This window comes from Juglans microcarpa x Juglans regia, chromosome 2S (assembly GCF_004785595.1).
Source record: "Juglans microcarpa x Juglans regia isolate MS1-56 chromosome 2S, Jm3101_v1.0, whole genome shotgun sequence".
Taxonomy (NCBI): Eukaryota; Viridiplantae; Streptophyta; class Magnoliopsida; order Fagales; family Juglandaceae; genus Juglans; species Juglans microcarpa x Juglans regia.
Window position 1 is genome coordinate 6,609,478 of NC_054597.1, and position 13,903 is coordinate 6,623,380.

The window sequence follows — 13,903 nt, forward strand, 5'->3', positions numbered from 1 at the left end:
CCGTCTGTTGGGACTCAATTTATGGAGGAGATTCAAACCTTGACCAAAGGACCTTTTAAACATGTTTAGCTCTTTTTTAAAAAAAAGAAGTTTTTACAACTTTATAATAAAAAAGTTTTACATTAAACTATGTAAATTTCTCGTCTATGAATGAACTAAGCCGTAATTTCATATTGTTAGAAGTAAAATAACTTTGATAACTAGAAAAAAAGAGGAACAAGTAAGAGAATACATAATTCATGACTGTATCTATTATTACTCTTAAGTGTATTATGACAGTTTAATCGGCCAAGCCACAAAGTTTCCAACAGGTTTGCTCTTTCAAACTTGAAGCAAAGGCCTTTGATCAGACAAGAATTTTATGTTTGGTAATCAATGTTTCACTTGAAGGGCAGCTTTCAATTTCGTCAAATCACCTACTACATTAATCCTTTATAATAACAGCAGATCCTCAAAACTTTCAGAAATGGAAAGATTGGCTCCAGAATGTCAGAGCAGACTAAAAGTTCAGTCAGGCTGGAACCTCTTTATTTTCTGTCTCTAGCTTTTAGTGATCACTCCTAGCTAGCTAGGAGACATGGCGCGAGTTGAATCTCAAGCACAACTCCTCCTGTGATCCACAAAATTATGACAGTTTTGGAATCCAGATTGAATGCAATGCATGTCAATAATAGCTTAATTTATCTTATCCTTCAAAAAATAAAGATGAACGCTAGGAGTGGAAATGCATAATCAACATGAGGTAGATGGGTAGCTGGAAGTCAGAACGTATGTGGTCCTCATCAAGGATAAAGCAAGCATTCAATCATGGAGTCCGCGAACAAAAACCTAAACCTACTACCCATGCATATGCATCCTGCTCAACTCCTCATTCTCCTCTCATAAAGAGAGGGTTGGCCATTAATGTTTGTCCCCGTAAAGACACAAGTAAAACGGCACAGCAATTAATCGGTTGGTTGTATATAGCAGAGTTGAAGATGCTAGGACTTGAACCTAACTCGTAAGGGACAGGGCTTCTATTTTGAGATTTGGGGGTGGGGGCACAATTAATTAAGAGTAAAAAAAAGTGAAAACCCAAAAGTTTTTTTTTCCCTTTTTTAAGGATTGTAAAATATGTTGGTTTGACTTGAAGTCGGTAGAGGAGGTTAGGGGGAGGGGGGGTAAGGTTGATTGGTGACTGCGTGAGATGCTACATTTGGATGTTGAGATAAGCGTTGAGCTGATGTCAGATAATTTGAGTTGATATGAAATGTGTTTGAATGTATGAAGTAGGTTGAAATGAGTTTAACTTTTTATGAAAATTTAAAAAATTAATGGGTTTATAGGTTTAAGATGTGTTGAGGTGATCTTGACATCCAAATATAGCTTGAGTCGATCATAATTCAGTCCTTTTAGTGGATAAGATTGATTGGTATGTTCATCGGTAGGCAATCTAATCAAGTATATGCTATTTTTCTTGCTGCAAAAACAGGAGATCCATGAACATAAACAATTGGGGAGAGTAAAGAGGAGAAAAAGGAAAACAGAATGGTCAGTAAACAAAATTACCAGCAAGAGCTATTGGACCTTCTAAGGTTATAGCCCCTCTACAAAACTAGGTGAAGTAGCAGCATCATTTTTGCCACTTCGCCGTTCAGAGTGTACCGCTTAAGCTCACCGCTAGGTTAAAAATATATTTTTTCTTTTAGATTTTTTTTTATCAAAATATTTTTAAAAAATATAAAAAAAATCAATACACTAATAATGATTTCCTTAACTATTAAATAAATAAAAGAAAAATTAAAATACACGGAGTGTCAAAATGAGTGAACAAGTTAAATGGGCAAAGTAACATTTTTCCAAACTTTAATATATGTTGCTAATGGATGAAGATTTAAGTCACCTCAGGCTTCAGAAATCATGTCACTTGGAAACTTTGATGGTCTTTCGACCATAAGGGAAATGAATATTCAGCCTACAATAAAGTTCTGATTTTTTTGTTAGTTAATTACCAGTCACTATAATGTTTCTGTTCTTTTGAATGAATGAACAGTAACCATAATTGAAGGCTCATTTATGGTTTAACAATGAATTATAATGTGCTAAAAGGATATCCCACATTCATTCATTTAATTGCATCTTTTCTAGATATTCCTGATAATGATCCTCATATCATACATCATAAATAGTTATCATCTCAACTGGTTCGTCCAGTGTCACTGTCACATGAAAAATTCTTTAATGATGCACTGAACTTTACTTCAATCAACCAAATCATTTTTCTTTTTCATGCACTTTGTCATTGGCACCCATTTATGATTGAAATCTTCTGGTTGATTGGGAAAAAGAAGATGACATACAGTATGAGTGTGTAAGTCTTACGTATTTTCTTTTAAAAAAGTAAGAGAAGTCCAGTACCGTATAGAAAAATCAATTATTTCACGACGGATCTCACTTTTTTCAAAGTACGTGGATAGTACTTTCATATCTTAAAACTGTATCTAGTATTACTCTCGTAAAAAATACTATATTTTCTGATGATTCACGATATCAGAGATAACGTTTTGACAAGATATTCAGCCCCCTAAACATTTCTGTGAGATATTAAACTGCCATATTCGGAACCAATCCATCTCCATGGAAGCATTCTGGTACCCTATAAATCTAGCCTTTGCCTTATCCTCTTGGTTCAACATGTTGTAAGGGTGCTATCTCTCACGGAAAAACTCCTAATAACCTTACCAATCATCAAAACCAGAAGCAATCAATGGCAACAAGGACAGGATGAAATCGTCATCAAGCTCAGAAGACCAGCAGAACATATGGATTGTCCTCACCTTTTTCATCACAACCCGAACGTCCATCCATGACATGCGTCCTTCGCCATTAAAACACAACATTAAAAAAAGGAACCAAACATCGCCATAAAGATTGTAACAAATACAAATGGCATTTCATCGATCAGAAATGCTTTGGAACCCGATTTAGGTCTTGAATTTGTGTCCCGAATGTGAATTTCTTTTTTTTTACTTGATGATTAAGGAAATGTTTTTTATTGATATTGTGAATTTTTTATTTTTTTAAAAATATTTATGATGATTAAAAAAATACATAAAAAAAAAGAAAAAGAAAAAAATTACTTTTGCCTTTTCGGTGGGTTCTCGGGCTACATCTCTCGAGAGATGTAGCAATACTCTTCAGCGATATGGATTCAATTGCAATCATTTGGGACAGTTTGGATCCCAAAGCCATCTCAACTTTTTCAAATTCCAATACAAAATATAATAAATAATTCAATTTTTTCAAATTCTAAAATAATAATAATATTAAAAATATTTTATTTAACTTTTAACTTTTATTTCAACTCAACTCAGTTATACATTCACACTAGGGCTGGGCTCCGACTCCGACGGAGTCGGAGTGCTCGTTTCCGACCTCCGACTCCGACAAGAGTCGGAGCCAAATTGGAGCTCCGACTCCGACTCCGATCGGAGGTCGGAGCTCCGACATCCTATCGGAGCTCCGACCTCCTATAGGAGCTCCGACATAAGATCGGAGCTCAACGTGCGCTCGACGTGGCGCTCGAGCGGAACTCTTTCAGAGAGGTTCGCTCGACTTCCGCTCGACATGTCGCTCGAGCGAACCTCTCTGGAAGAGATTTGCTCGACTTCCGCTCGACATGTCGCTCGAGTAGAACTCTTCCAGAGAGGTTCGCTCGACTTCCGCTCTACATGTCGCTCGAGCCAATGTTCAATACAACGTGTGCTCGACTTGCGCTCGACACCTCGCTCGAGCGCAAGTGTACAGTAAAAAAAATTTCGGAGTCGGAATCGGAGCTTCTTGGAGCTCCGACTCCGACTCCGACTCTGAATACATATTCGGAGCTACTCCGAATTCCGACTCCGAATTCCGATGACTCCGACAAAGTCGGAGTCGGAGTCGGAGCGGAAGTCGGACGGAGTCAGAATTTTCGGAATTTTGCACACCCCTAATTCACATGCAGCCTTGAATCTTTGTCTAAATTTTTGACAGAATAAAAAATTCACAGAAGAGAGAGAATAAAGGTTGTGTTTAGCAAGTGAGAGTACTTGAGGTACTCTCACTACTATTCTTTACTTTATTATTACTTTTTACCTACTTTTCTACTATTCATTACTTTTCACCTACTTTTTAATATTTTATTATTACTTTTTCATTACTTTTTTACTATTATTTACAAATATTCTTAACACTTCTTAAATATTTTCACTACCCAAACGTAGCAGAGAACAACCTTCTTCATCTGGCCGAAGATAGGACCGAGAAGGAACTTCGTCTTCGGATATCTCCGCAACACCTCCATTCCTCCCTGTCGCATCCGAAGCATAAAGCCCAACTTCTTTCGTCCCGGTCCGGCAACTAGTGAAATACCCTTGGCCCAGTGCTTTGTTCAGCCACAAATAACTCATGTCACAAAACAACATAACATAACAAATGAATGTTGTCCCATTATTATTTTTATGCTTTTGTTGGGTATTATCCATAATTTTGATGTCACGTAGTCATGTTCCTCACTTCTTAACGAATATATTCATTTAGTTTTAAAGCATTTCAAGAAAGAGAAAGAGAACTATTCATTTTATTTATCTATTTTTTTTTATAATTTATTTTCTTAATAAATGCTTATTTTTTGGTTGGAGGAGAGATGACAAGCCACCACAATTTGCATGTTATCCAACGCACTTGAGATTTTGACTTTTTATTATGAGTTTAATGGGAAGATTCTTTTACTGCTCTTCTACTATTTTTAGTTTTATTTTTTATTTTTCTTTTTACTTAATGGTTAAAAAAAGTTATTATTAATAAAGTTGTATATTTTTTAAATTTTTTCTTAATAATTAAAGATATTAAAAAACAATAAGTCTAGGAACAACCGGCTTGCGTCCTCACCGAAGACACCATACTGCTACGTCAGCATCCAATATTATATAAAAAAGAGTAATACTAGAGAGAAGTCACTGTAGAAATGCACACTTTACACTCACTACATGACTGTTTTTAATTCTCTACTTTTTTATTTTAGACTTAAGAGATGTGTGGTCTAGATGATGCTACATCATGTGTGCAAAATGGTTGCTTCCAACAGTAACTTCTATCTATATTTATTCTATAAAAAAAGAACAAAAACAAAACCAAACAAAAGTATGCGGAAAGAAGGGAAATCAAAATCTCTCTAGCTTGAGGAAGCTTGCAAGAGAGCGAAACCTGAAACCAGAGAGGGAGGTCTAATTGCTGTCGTGCGTCTGAAGACTCGAGCATTTCAACTTTTCTATCACAAATAGAAAAACTTCAAAAACAACGCACCGAGACCATCTATGGAAAAAAAACCCAATAAGACACCAATTCCACATCTCGATAAACCCAAAACTTGCATTTGGAAAATCAAATCATCTCCATAAGAAATTACATTGAATTACAAGAGCAGAAGCAGACGGAAAAAATAAAAACTACTTGCAATCGTGATAGAGATCGGCGAATCTATCGGATCGCAGAGCCAACCTGTCTTCCATTCATGCTTGGAGGTTGCTTTGCATGAAGCATTCACGCAAATCTTTGGCCCCATTAACCCAAAATCGAAACCTTTGAGAGAGCAAGACGCAAATTCAGATCAAAACCTTAACAGCACCTCACAAAAATAATAAAAAATTTAGTAAAATAAATGATTATTAGCCACAGCAAGCACATGTACACAAATCTCTCCCCCACATACATCTACGCGCAACCATTCTAAGATTCGACAATGATTAAAGAAACATTAAAAATCACAAACAAAAATAATAATAAAACGTCGACACCAACCTCGTCCCAATCCTCGAAGAGCCCAAATTTAGAAGTGTTCACATTCACAATAACAACGAACATAGAAACAAACCCATTTCTTGTTCATCCTCTCATAAGACTAATTTTTCAACCAGTGGCAGTAAATAGGGTCAACTAGGTGGAGATCGATGGGGGGAAAGGGGGAACGAAGGGGGAATGACAAAAATGAAACGAAACGGCATCGTGGAACGAAGGGGAATGGACAATAAATGAAGAGAAATAATATTTGCAATCATGAGTGTGCAAGCGTTGTGCAGTCGCTTTGAAAAAAATAAATAAATATGAGACCCACATAAAAAGAAATTAATTTTTTAATAATAGATCTCATTCTTTTTCAAAATAACTGTACGATATTTGTGCATTTTATAACTGTACGTAGCATTACTCATAAATGAAATCGCGTCGTTTTTGTTTGCCACGTGAGACCCGATGCCGCGGCGGGGATGCAGGGCGGTTGACTATAGAATTTTTGGAACAATAAAGAACCACATTGGCCTCTACATTCGGCTGGGTCCTCTCTCTCTCTCTCTCTCTCTCTCTCTCAGGGATCATATTCCTCTCTGCACGCGCGCAAGCAAGAACGCACGCACAGAAAGATTAATCCACAAACACACTGCTAGTGTATTGCTAGGCCGGCCGGCAGGCGGGCAATATCAGACATGGGAGATGGCAACGCCACGAACAATAGAGGCCTTTCGAGCAACAACAAGCCCGAGTGGCTTCAGCAGTACGATCTGATTGGGAAGATCGGGGAGGGCACCTACGGGCTTGTTTTCTTGGCCAGGATTAAGTCTCCCACCGCCAATCGAGGCAAGTCCATCGCCATCAAGAAATTCAAGCAGTCCAAGGACGGCGACGGCGTCTCCCCCACCGCCATCCGCGAAATCATGGTGCCCCTTTTTCCTCGCTCCCTTTCTTTCCTTATTTCTTCCCCCTCTCTGTTTGGTTCCCGAGGAAATTTGAAATGGAAAATATTTGAAACTTCCCCTTTCTACTTTTCAGAAGAAAACAAAAGTACAGTTACTTGGAAGATTAGTTGGTTTTGCGAGCTAAAGCTGAATAGTTTATGTTTTAATACTAAATCCATCCAAGTTAGTGGATTTGAACTTATCTATGTTTTTCTTTGTTTGCGAATTGGGAAGTAAACAATAGGTGCATGGAATCCTAATTTTCCATATGTGCGTGTGCGTGTGTGTGTATCCCTAATTTCCTCTTTAGGATCCAAACGGAGTAGCATGGAATCTTTAACTTGTGAATTCCGATAAATAGCATTAAATAAGTACATATATGCTTATTTTTGTGGTGGTTGATCAGTTATTAAGGGAGATTTCGCATGAGAACGTTGTGAAGCTTGTGAATGTTCACATCAATCACACTGACATGTCGCTGTATCTCGCTTTCGACTACGCTGAACATGACCTTTATGTGAGTACGATTTTCTTTTAATTTTAGTATTCCCACTTCTTGCCGAGAGATTTAAAGCATATAGGCATTTGGAAAAAAAATTTTGTATTTGTAATGTTGCGAACTATGGCTGATTTTAGGAGCATGTCGTTTGTTAATTCCAACTGCCAAAGAAACTGTTGTAATGATATGCTATGCAAATTCCTGGGTTGATTTTCGTGTATTTAGATTTTTTTCTTTTGGAAAAAAATTGCAATGTTCTAGTTGGGAATTTTCAGTCCTAACAGGCTGCGGCGGCGGCGAGTATCTTGGGTTTACTCTGTGGATGGGTCCAAAGGGTCAACAGAAAAAAAGTTGGGAATTTATACAATATATGGTTTTATTTTTGGGAATATAGACTATTTGTGATGTTCTATTTGAGTATTTGGACAAGCTCATGTAGTTTTCCTTCACTTTTGGTGACATCATGTTGATGTCTGATGCCCTCATGCCATGAATTAGCTAATAAGAACAACAGATTTTTATTACTTGATTGTCATTATTGTTATGAGCTAGTTATACTTCCTAGATGATGCATTTTACTTTTGGCATCTTGAAAACACAAAAACGATGCAATTCAGCGTTTCTTACAGGGCATTGCATTTTCATTTTTGACATTTAGCAATATAATTTCATCATTTGCGTTTATGGCATGACAGGAAATTATTAGACATCATAGGGACAAGGTTAACCATGTCATCAGCCAGTACACGGTTAAATCGTTACTGTGGCAGTTGCTCAATGGACTGAACTATCTCCACAGGTAGGTCTACTTCTGCAACACTGGTGTTTATTGATCAGTTCCATTGCAACGTCATCATTGTCAATGCACTTATAAGGTCGGAAATCCCTGCAGTAATTGGATCATACATCGAGATCTAAAGCCATCAAATATCCTGGTAATGTTTGATCACTTTTTTCCTCTGTTATGTAATGAATACCTTTACTACCTAAAGCTGTTATTTCTTTGTAAATTGTGTCTGTACATGCATGCTTGCTGGATGTGCGTATGGTAACTGTATGCACATGCTGCTGAATATACATGAGCCTTTTGTGAACAGGTTATGGGTGAGGGAGATGAGCAAGGAGTTGTAAAAATTGGTGATTTTGGACTTGCAAGAATTTACCAAGCTCCCTTGAAGCCGTTATCTGACAATGGGGTAAGAGGCATCTTTTGTGCCCTCAAGCATGACATTGTTTTTATTTCCTTGTAATCTTCTCTTATTCCTTTATAGGTAAGATTTGATGAGAGTGAGTAATAGGCAGGCATCTTAGAGGCACTGGGTAGACATGATGAGAATAAGGCTAACACACTTCATGAAAATCAGAAATTTCAATGTTGATGTGCGAAATCTGTTGCCTGTTTTCCTCAGTCTAAGAATAAAGAGGGTCATGGGAATGAAACCTCTGATGCCCATTGAAAATCCCATGTGAAAAAAGCAGTTTTTAGGAAAAAAGAAATAATTGTCTTACGCCAACTGCTTGCCTGTCATTACTGAAGAACATTTCTATTCCTATCTTTTTTTTATTGGCACCGGGTGTCTGGGAACAGCGTTCCGACTAATCATGGGGGTGCACAGGCCCTCGGCAAGGAGTTTCCTGCTAGTGAGCCTCGGGCAATTCAAGGGGAAAATCCCCCAATCCGACAGTCCCCTAGAGATTGTTTGCACCCAAGGGGATTTGAACCTTGTTGGATTCTATTCCATTCTTATTAGTTGTATCAAAAGAAATTATGAGGAGCCTCTCTCTTGATTGCCTCATGCGTAAAGATTCATGAATTGACCTTTGGCACATAGAGGGTCTAGATGGTTTTGGATTCATTTCGGTTGTTGGTCATATGCTGAATAGTTGGATGTTCAAATGTTTGTATTATGCTGGGTTCTATCTTTTTTTACAACTGTATAAGCATTTTACTTGTTTTGGGATCTTGGAAATGAAAAGCTTGCCCCCATCCTCAAAGCCCCATGATACTTGGGTTTCATTCAAGTTGATTTTTTAATTATTTCTTGCAGGTCGTGGTAACTATATGGTATCGTGCACCTGAGTTGCTCCTTGGGGCAAAGCATTATACAAGTGCTGTTGGTATCCTCGTGACCATATTCTGCATTCTACTATTTGCAAGACCATATAGTATGCGCAAGCAATGTTTCCAGTGGATGTTCTTATTTCCTCTAAATTTTCCACTGAGGTCTCTGTGCTTATTTATGTTGTGTATGTGTCAAATTTGAGTTTTACTAGAATGGTACTTGTCGAGGTTTGATCTGATGTGCTTCGTATCTTATGCGTACTTACAGCAGAAATGATGGCTCATACCAATGTTGGTTGCATGGCATGGTAGAATTTGTTACATTATCAAGATTGACTGGGAAGAAAATGTTTAACTAATATATAATAAATGAAGTGAATGCTGACAAGTGCTCACAATGAATTTCTGTGTTAAGCCTTTTGGCATATTGACGAGACAGTATAGTTGTAGCAGATTAAGAAAGCAGTACATCCTTAATATTGCAACTAGATATGTGGGCTGTTGGATGCATTTTTGCTGAGCTTTTGACTTTGAAGCCACTTTTTCAAGGCGTAGAAGTCAAGGGCAATCCAAATCCTTTCCAGGTATAATGTTTTGATGACTTATCTTTTCAGATTTTGGCTTCTTTAACCAACTTCTTGTTTCCAAGATGTAATTTTCTAGTCTGTACTATATACACTGTATTTTTCCACGTGCAGCTTGATCAACTTGACAAGATATTCAAGGTCTTAGGTAATTTTTCTGTTTACTTCCATGTGGGATGATTTTCTCCTTTTGTATGCTGCCAAGCTATAATACAGTTTATGGTTGTTGCATAAGGCCATCCCACGCCAGAAAAGTGGCCAACACTTGCAAATCTTCCACATTGGCACCAAGATGTACAGCATATACAAGGGCACAAGTAGTAAGTTTTTCCATCTTGCTATATTTCTAATCAAGTATTGAAATTAAATTAAAATAGTTATCAAGGAACTTATGTGCAAATGCCAATGAACCTTGGATCAAATGACATCTCCTCTCCTTAAGTAAGGAGTGAAGGGTGAGGTCACGAGTTCTTGGCAAGTGCAAGAGTTGTGTATTGACTTCAATATATATTTCATATATTAATCTAATTTCTGTTGGATTGTTCCTTATTGTTCTTATTTTGTTCCTTTCACAGTGAAAATACTGGACTCTACAATGTCGTTCATCTCTCTCCAAAAAGTCCTGCATATGACCTCCTATCTAGGATGCTGGAGTATGTGGTGCCTTCTTCCTATCTATTTATTTCTTATCTTATTAGCTTAACTATTTTGGTTCCTAAGAATTTGGTCTGAGTTTGAATGCATCCTTGAAGTTTCAAAAAGTTTCAGTGAAGTCTGTTCGATTCATTTGGATTGTCAATGTCACTATAAGCTTTGACTGAGGTGATTACATGGCTCAAAATTATCTGCCTGTGGCATATGCGAAATTAATGATATGACATCGAAGTTTGCCACATTGGCCACAAATAAAAGACTCATCAATTTGTATTGCTTTGACATTATCAGGATAACCTTACTATTAAAAAAATAATAATAATAAAACTGAACAAAACAGCACTGATACCCACCTCCATATGCCATAGTTGCCCCACGAGACATCCACTGCCAATTTGCCACTACCCCCTGATGAGACTCCAATGCCTGTGTCAGCATGGACCACCTGCCTGCGTCAGCATGGACCACCTGCCTGCCACCATCTAAAACTATGTTACACCCAAACTCCCCTGTCACTCTAATTCTGCCACCTATTTTTGCACAATGAATTTCAGGAAGCCACGGTACACCTAAAGGCACTGCTACTTCAAGGACATAGGGAATGAGTCTCATCATTTATTTCTGAAAAGATTATTTGCTTATATTACAAACTCAATGCTCATAGCTGTGGAGTACTTTACTTGTAGGAGTGGCAGCAATGAGATTAAGGTGCTCAATTTGCAACAATTGGAAAACCTGCTGCCTAAAATTTGTTGGATTTGCAGTTTTAGTTCACACAATACTAACCTATTCAAAAAAAAAAAAAATCACAAAATACTATATATACAGCAATAGTGTTTGTGCATCTGATTGTGTTAATTCTACAATTTCTTAATCACTACACTATTCTTGCCTGTCTCTCTATATGCAGATATGATCCTCGGAAGCGTATAACTGCTTCACAAGCTCTGGAACATGAGTCTCTCTCTCTCTTTCTCTCTCTCTCTCATTACTTACAATTTTTGTGGTGTGGCGCCTGCCCGAACATGTGCCCAGGCATATAAAACTCTAGGGTTTGGATCGGTCTTATAATTGTCCTGTGTGCGTGCGTGCAAGGATTAGTTGGGAAAATGTCTGGGACACTCGTTAATTTTTTTAAATAAAAAAAATTAAACATTACTACATGCCTTAAAGTTAATCGAATAAAGCTATGTACTTTTTAGGATTCCCACTAGTACTAGAGTTTTATATGCCTTGAACTATCTAGAAACATTCTCAGATGGCAGAGTTATAGCATCCATATTCTTCTTGATACCACTTTCTAAGCATCAGTCATGTTTTCTTTCAGGTATTTCCGGAATGATCCTCTACCAGGGCGGAAGTAAGGGTCTATTTCTAAAAATATATTTTCCCTCTAGTATTTTTTCCCCAAATTCTGTATATGAAGATTTTATCTTCTAATGGACTAAATATTGAAGCATATAGCACACGTATATTTCAATGGTTCAGATGCATACGTTGGACCATTGAAACCTTCAGTAAATTTAATGTTGAAGTGTGTAGCACACCTATATTTCGTTCATTTTGACATGATACATGTCACATCAATTCCAGTGCACTGGTATGCCAAACTGGAGAGAAAGTTAACTATCCTACTCGTCCTGTGGATACAAGTACAGATTTTGAAGGGACAACTAGTCTTCAACCTCCACAAACGGTATTTAAGTGCGCATGCCATTTATGTTTATGCTCTGAATGATATTTGCTTACTCATTCCCTGATTCGATGGAGTAGGTATCATCTGGAAATGCAGTTTCTGGGACCATGCCTGGTGCTCATGGAGGGACAATGAGATCTGTCCCTCGGCAGATGGCAGTAGGTGGCATGCAAAGGATGCAACCTCAGGGCATGCCGGCTTATAATATAACATCTCAGGCAGGGATGGGAGGTGGGATGAATCCTAATGGCATTCCAATGCAGCGGGGTGTTCCTGCCCAGGCCCATCAGCAACAGGTTAATTGCACTGAGTCCTAGGTTTTTTGTTATGGAAGAGTTAGTTCCTATTTGTGATGCCCCATTGTTTCTTGAGCAGTTGAGAAGGAAAGACCCAGGAATGGGGACAAATGTATACCCTCCACAGCAGAAATCAAGGCGCCTCTGAGGTAATGCTAGTCCTGAATTCCCTTTGTTGATTGTGCCCATGTACTTCATATTTTCTATAGGTATGCTATATCAATGATGTATTGTTTAGATGCAGCCTGACTTTCCTATTTCTGGAATAGGGTATGGAATCTGTGCGTGGTCAGTGATGTTGTCTCCTTGCAAAATATGACGACAAACCCCAGGCCCCTTATTTCCTTCCATGTTTTTCTGAAAGTGCATCAAATATTTTCATTAATCCCATGCCAATCTATAGATCAATCTTCCTGTCCTGGCAAATATGCTTGTTGCCAGTTATTTCTTTTCCTTATGATGTAAATACAAGAAATTCATGTTTCTTTAATGAAAACTCGTGAAATGAGTTTTGGGCATAAGGGGACATAATCTTGATTTGAATATTTTAGGTCTCCAAATGTAGAGGTGTCATCCTCATATGTTGGTTCATCAATAACTTAATGATTTATTTAGGAGATTTGTCTTTATTATTCATTTACATGGAATTTCGTGTGATAATTAGGTTATGCAGGTGTAAGGGGAAGTGAAAGATAACTTGGGGTACGTCATGCCCGATCTCACAATCCATTACTTCTCAGGATGTACAGTCTAGATGGTTTGCATCAGTGACCTGTTAAACTCATCCTTTCTTCACTCCATTCCTAGTCATCAGAACATCAAGATCAAGTGCCGCAGAATTCATTATTCTCTGCTCTAATTTCACTTTTGTTGCCGGGAATACCGATCAGTACGAGGGGAGGTAAAAGAAGATTACAGAAGCACAAACTACACGCTTGATGGAGCACGTTTCTTTGTACACTAAATGTGAACCAAATTACTGTACATGTTTGTTGTATTGTGGTGTTATGCCACCTTAACAAATTTACGTAGGTTTAGGAGATCTCATTCGCCTCAAAAAAATGGGAACTATTTGGTTGAGGCCACCCTCTGGCCTCTATTGGGGCTCATCTTCTCATACTGATGTATTGTATTGTATTGTTTACTGAGGAAAACTTTGACCAATGAAACAATATTCAGATTTTCTTTCCAATACAGCTTAACATTTGTAACAGAAAGCTTATATTTTTATTATCGTCTCATCATGATGTTCTTGGTGGAATTGTTTTTAATTTGTATGGATCGATCCTTCATCATGTTCGCTCCAATGATCATGTTATTGGTCCAGCAAAAGCTTCTGATGAGCAGGTTCTTTTACAGGTGTCGC

The 13,903-nt window shown here is 37.8% G+C and overlaps 1 protein-coding gene across 7 annotated transcripts; it reads left to right on the forward strand.

Moving 5' to 3' along the window:
- The first annotated feature begins 6,328 nt into the window (after positions 1–6,328).
- Positions 6,329–13,729, forward strand: LOC121253671 (cyclin-dependent kinase E-1). Of its 7 annotated transcripts, none has more exons than XR_005938426.1 (17): positions 6,329–6,728; positions 7,153–7,263; positions 7,941–8,044; positions 8,138–8,180; positions 8,343–8,441; positions 9,294–9,363; positions 9,797–9,891; positions 10,006–10,039; positions 10,127–10,211; positions 10,467–10,544; positions 11,456–11,503; positions 11,873–11,905; positions 12,139–12,241; positions 12,319–12,537; positions 12,617–12,686; positions 13,202–13,294; positions 13,415–13,729. XR_005938426.1 is itself a non-coding variant. In XM_041153677.1 (17 exons), the coding sequence occupies exons 1-15, from the start codon at positions 6,498–6,500 to the stop codon at positions 12,683–12,685; spliced, it is 1,422 nt and encodes a 473-aa protein (XP_041009611.1). In that variant the 5' UTR covers positions 6,329–6,497; the 3' UTR covers position 12,686; positions 13,202–13,239; positions 13,415–13,729. The 7 variants fall into 7 exon arrangements, 5 of the variants coding, with proteins under 5 accessions (XP_041009611.1, XP_041009614.1, XP_041009610.1 ...); XR_005938427.1 differs by having other exon boundaries at positions 13,211–13,294; XM_041153677.1 differs by having other exon boundaries at positions 13,202–13,239.
- The last annotated feature ends 174 nt before the right edge of the window (positions 13,730–13,903 follow it).

What these genes read in the sequence shown, in the direction of transcription:
- LOC121253671 (XM_041153676.1), top strand. Translation starts at nt 6,498, where the DNA reads ATGGGAGATGGCAACGCCACGAACAATAGAGGCCTTTCGAGCAACAAC. An exon ending in GTCTTCAACCTCCACAAACG is followed by an intron (nt 12,242 to 12,318) that starts GTATTTAAGTGC and finishes TCGATGGAGTAG; the next exon opens with GTATCATCTGGAAATGCAGT. An exon ending in CCCAGGCCCATCAGCAACAG is followed by an intron (nt 12,538 to 12,616) that starts GTTAATTGCACT and finishes TTTCTTGAGCAG; the next exon opens with TTGAGAAGGAAAGACCCAGG.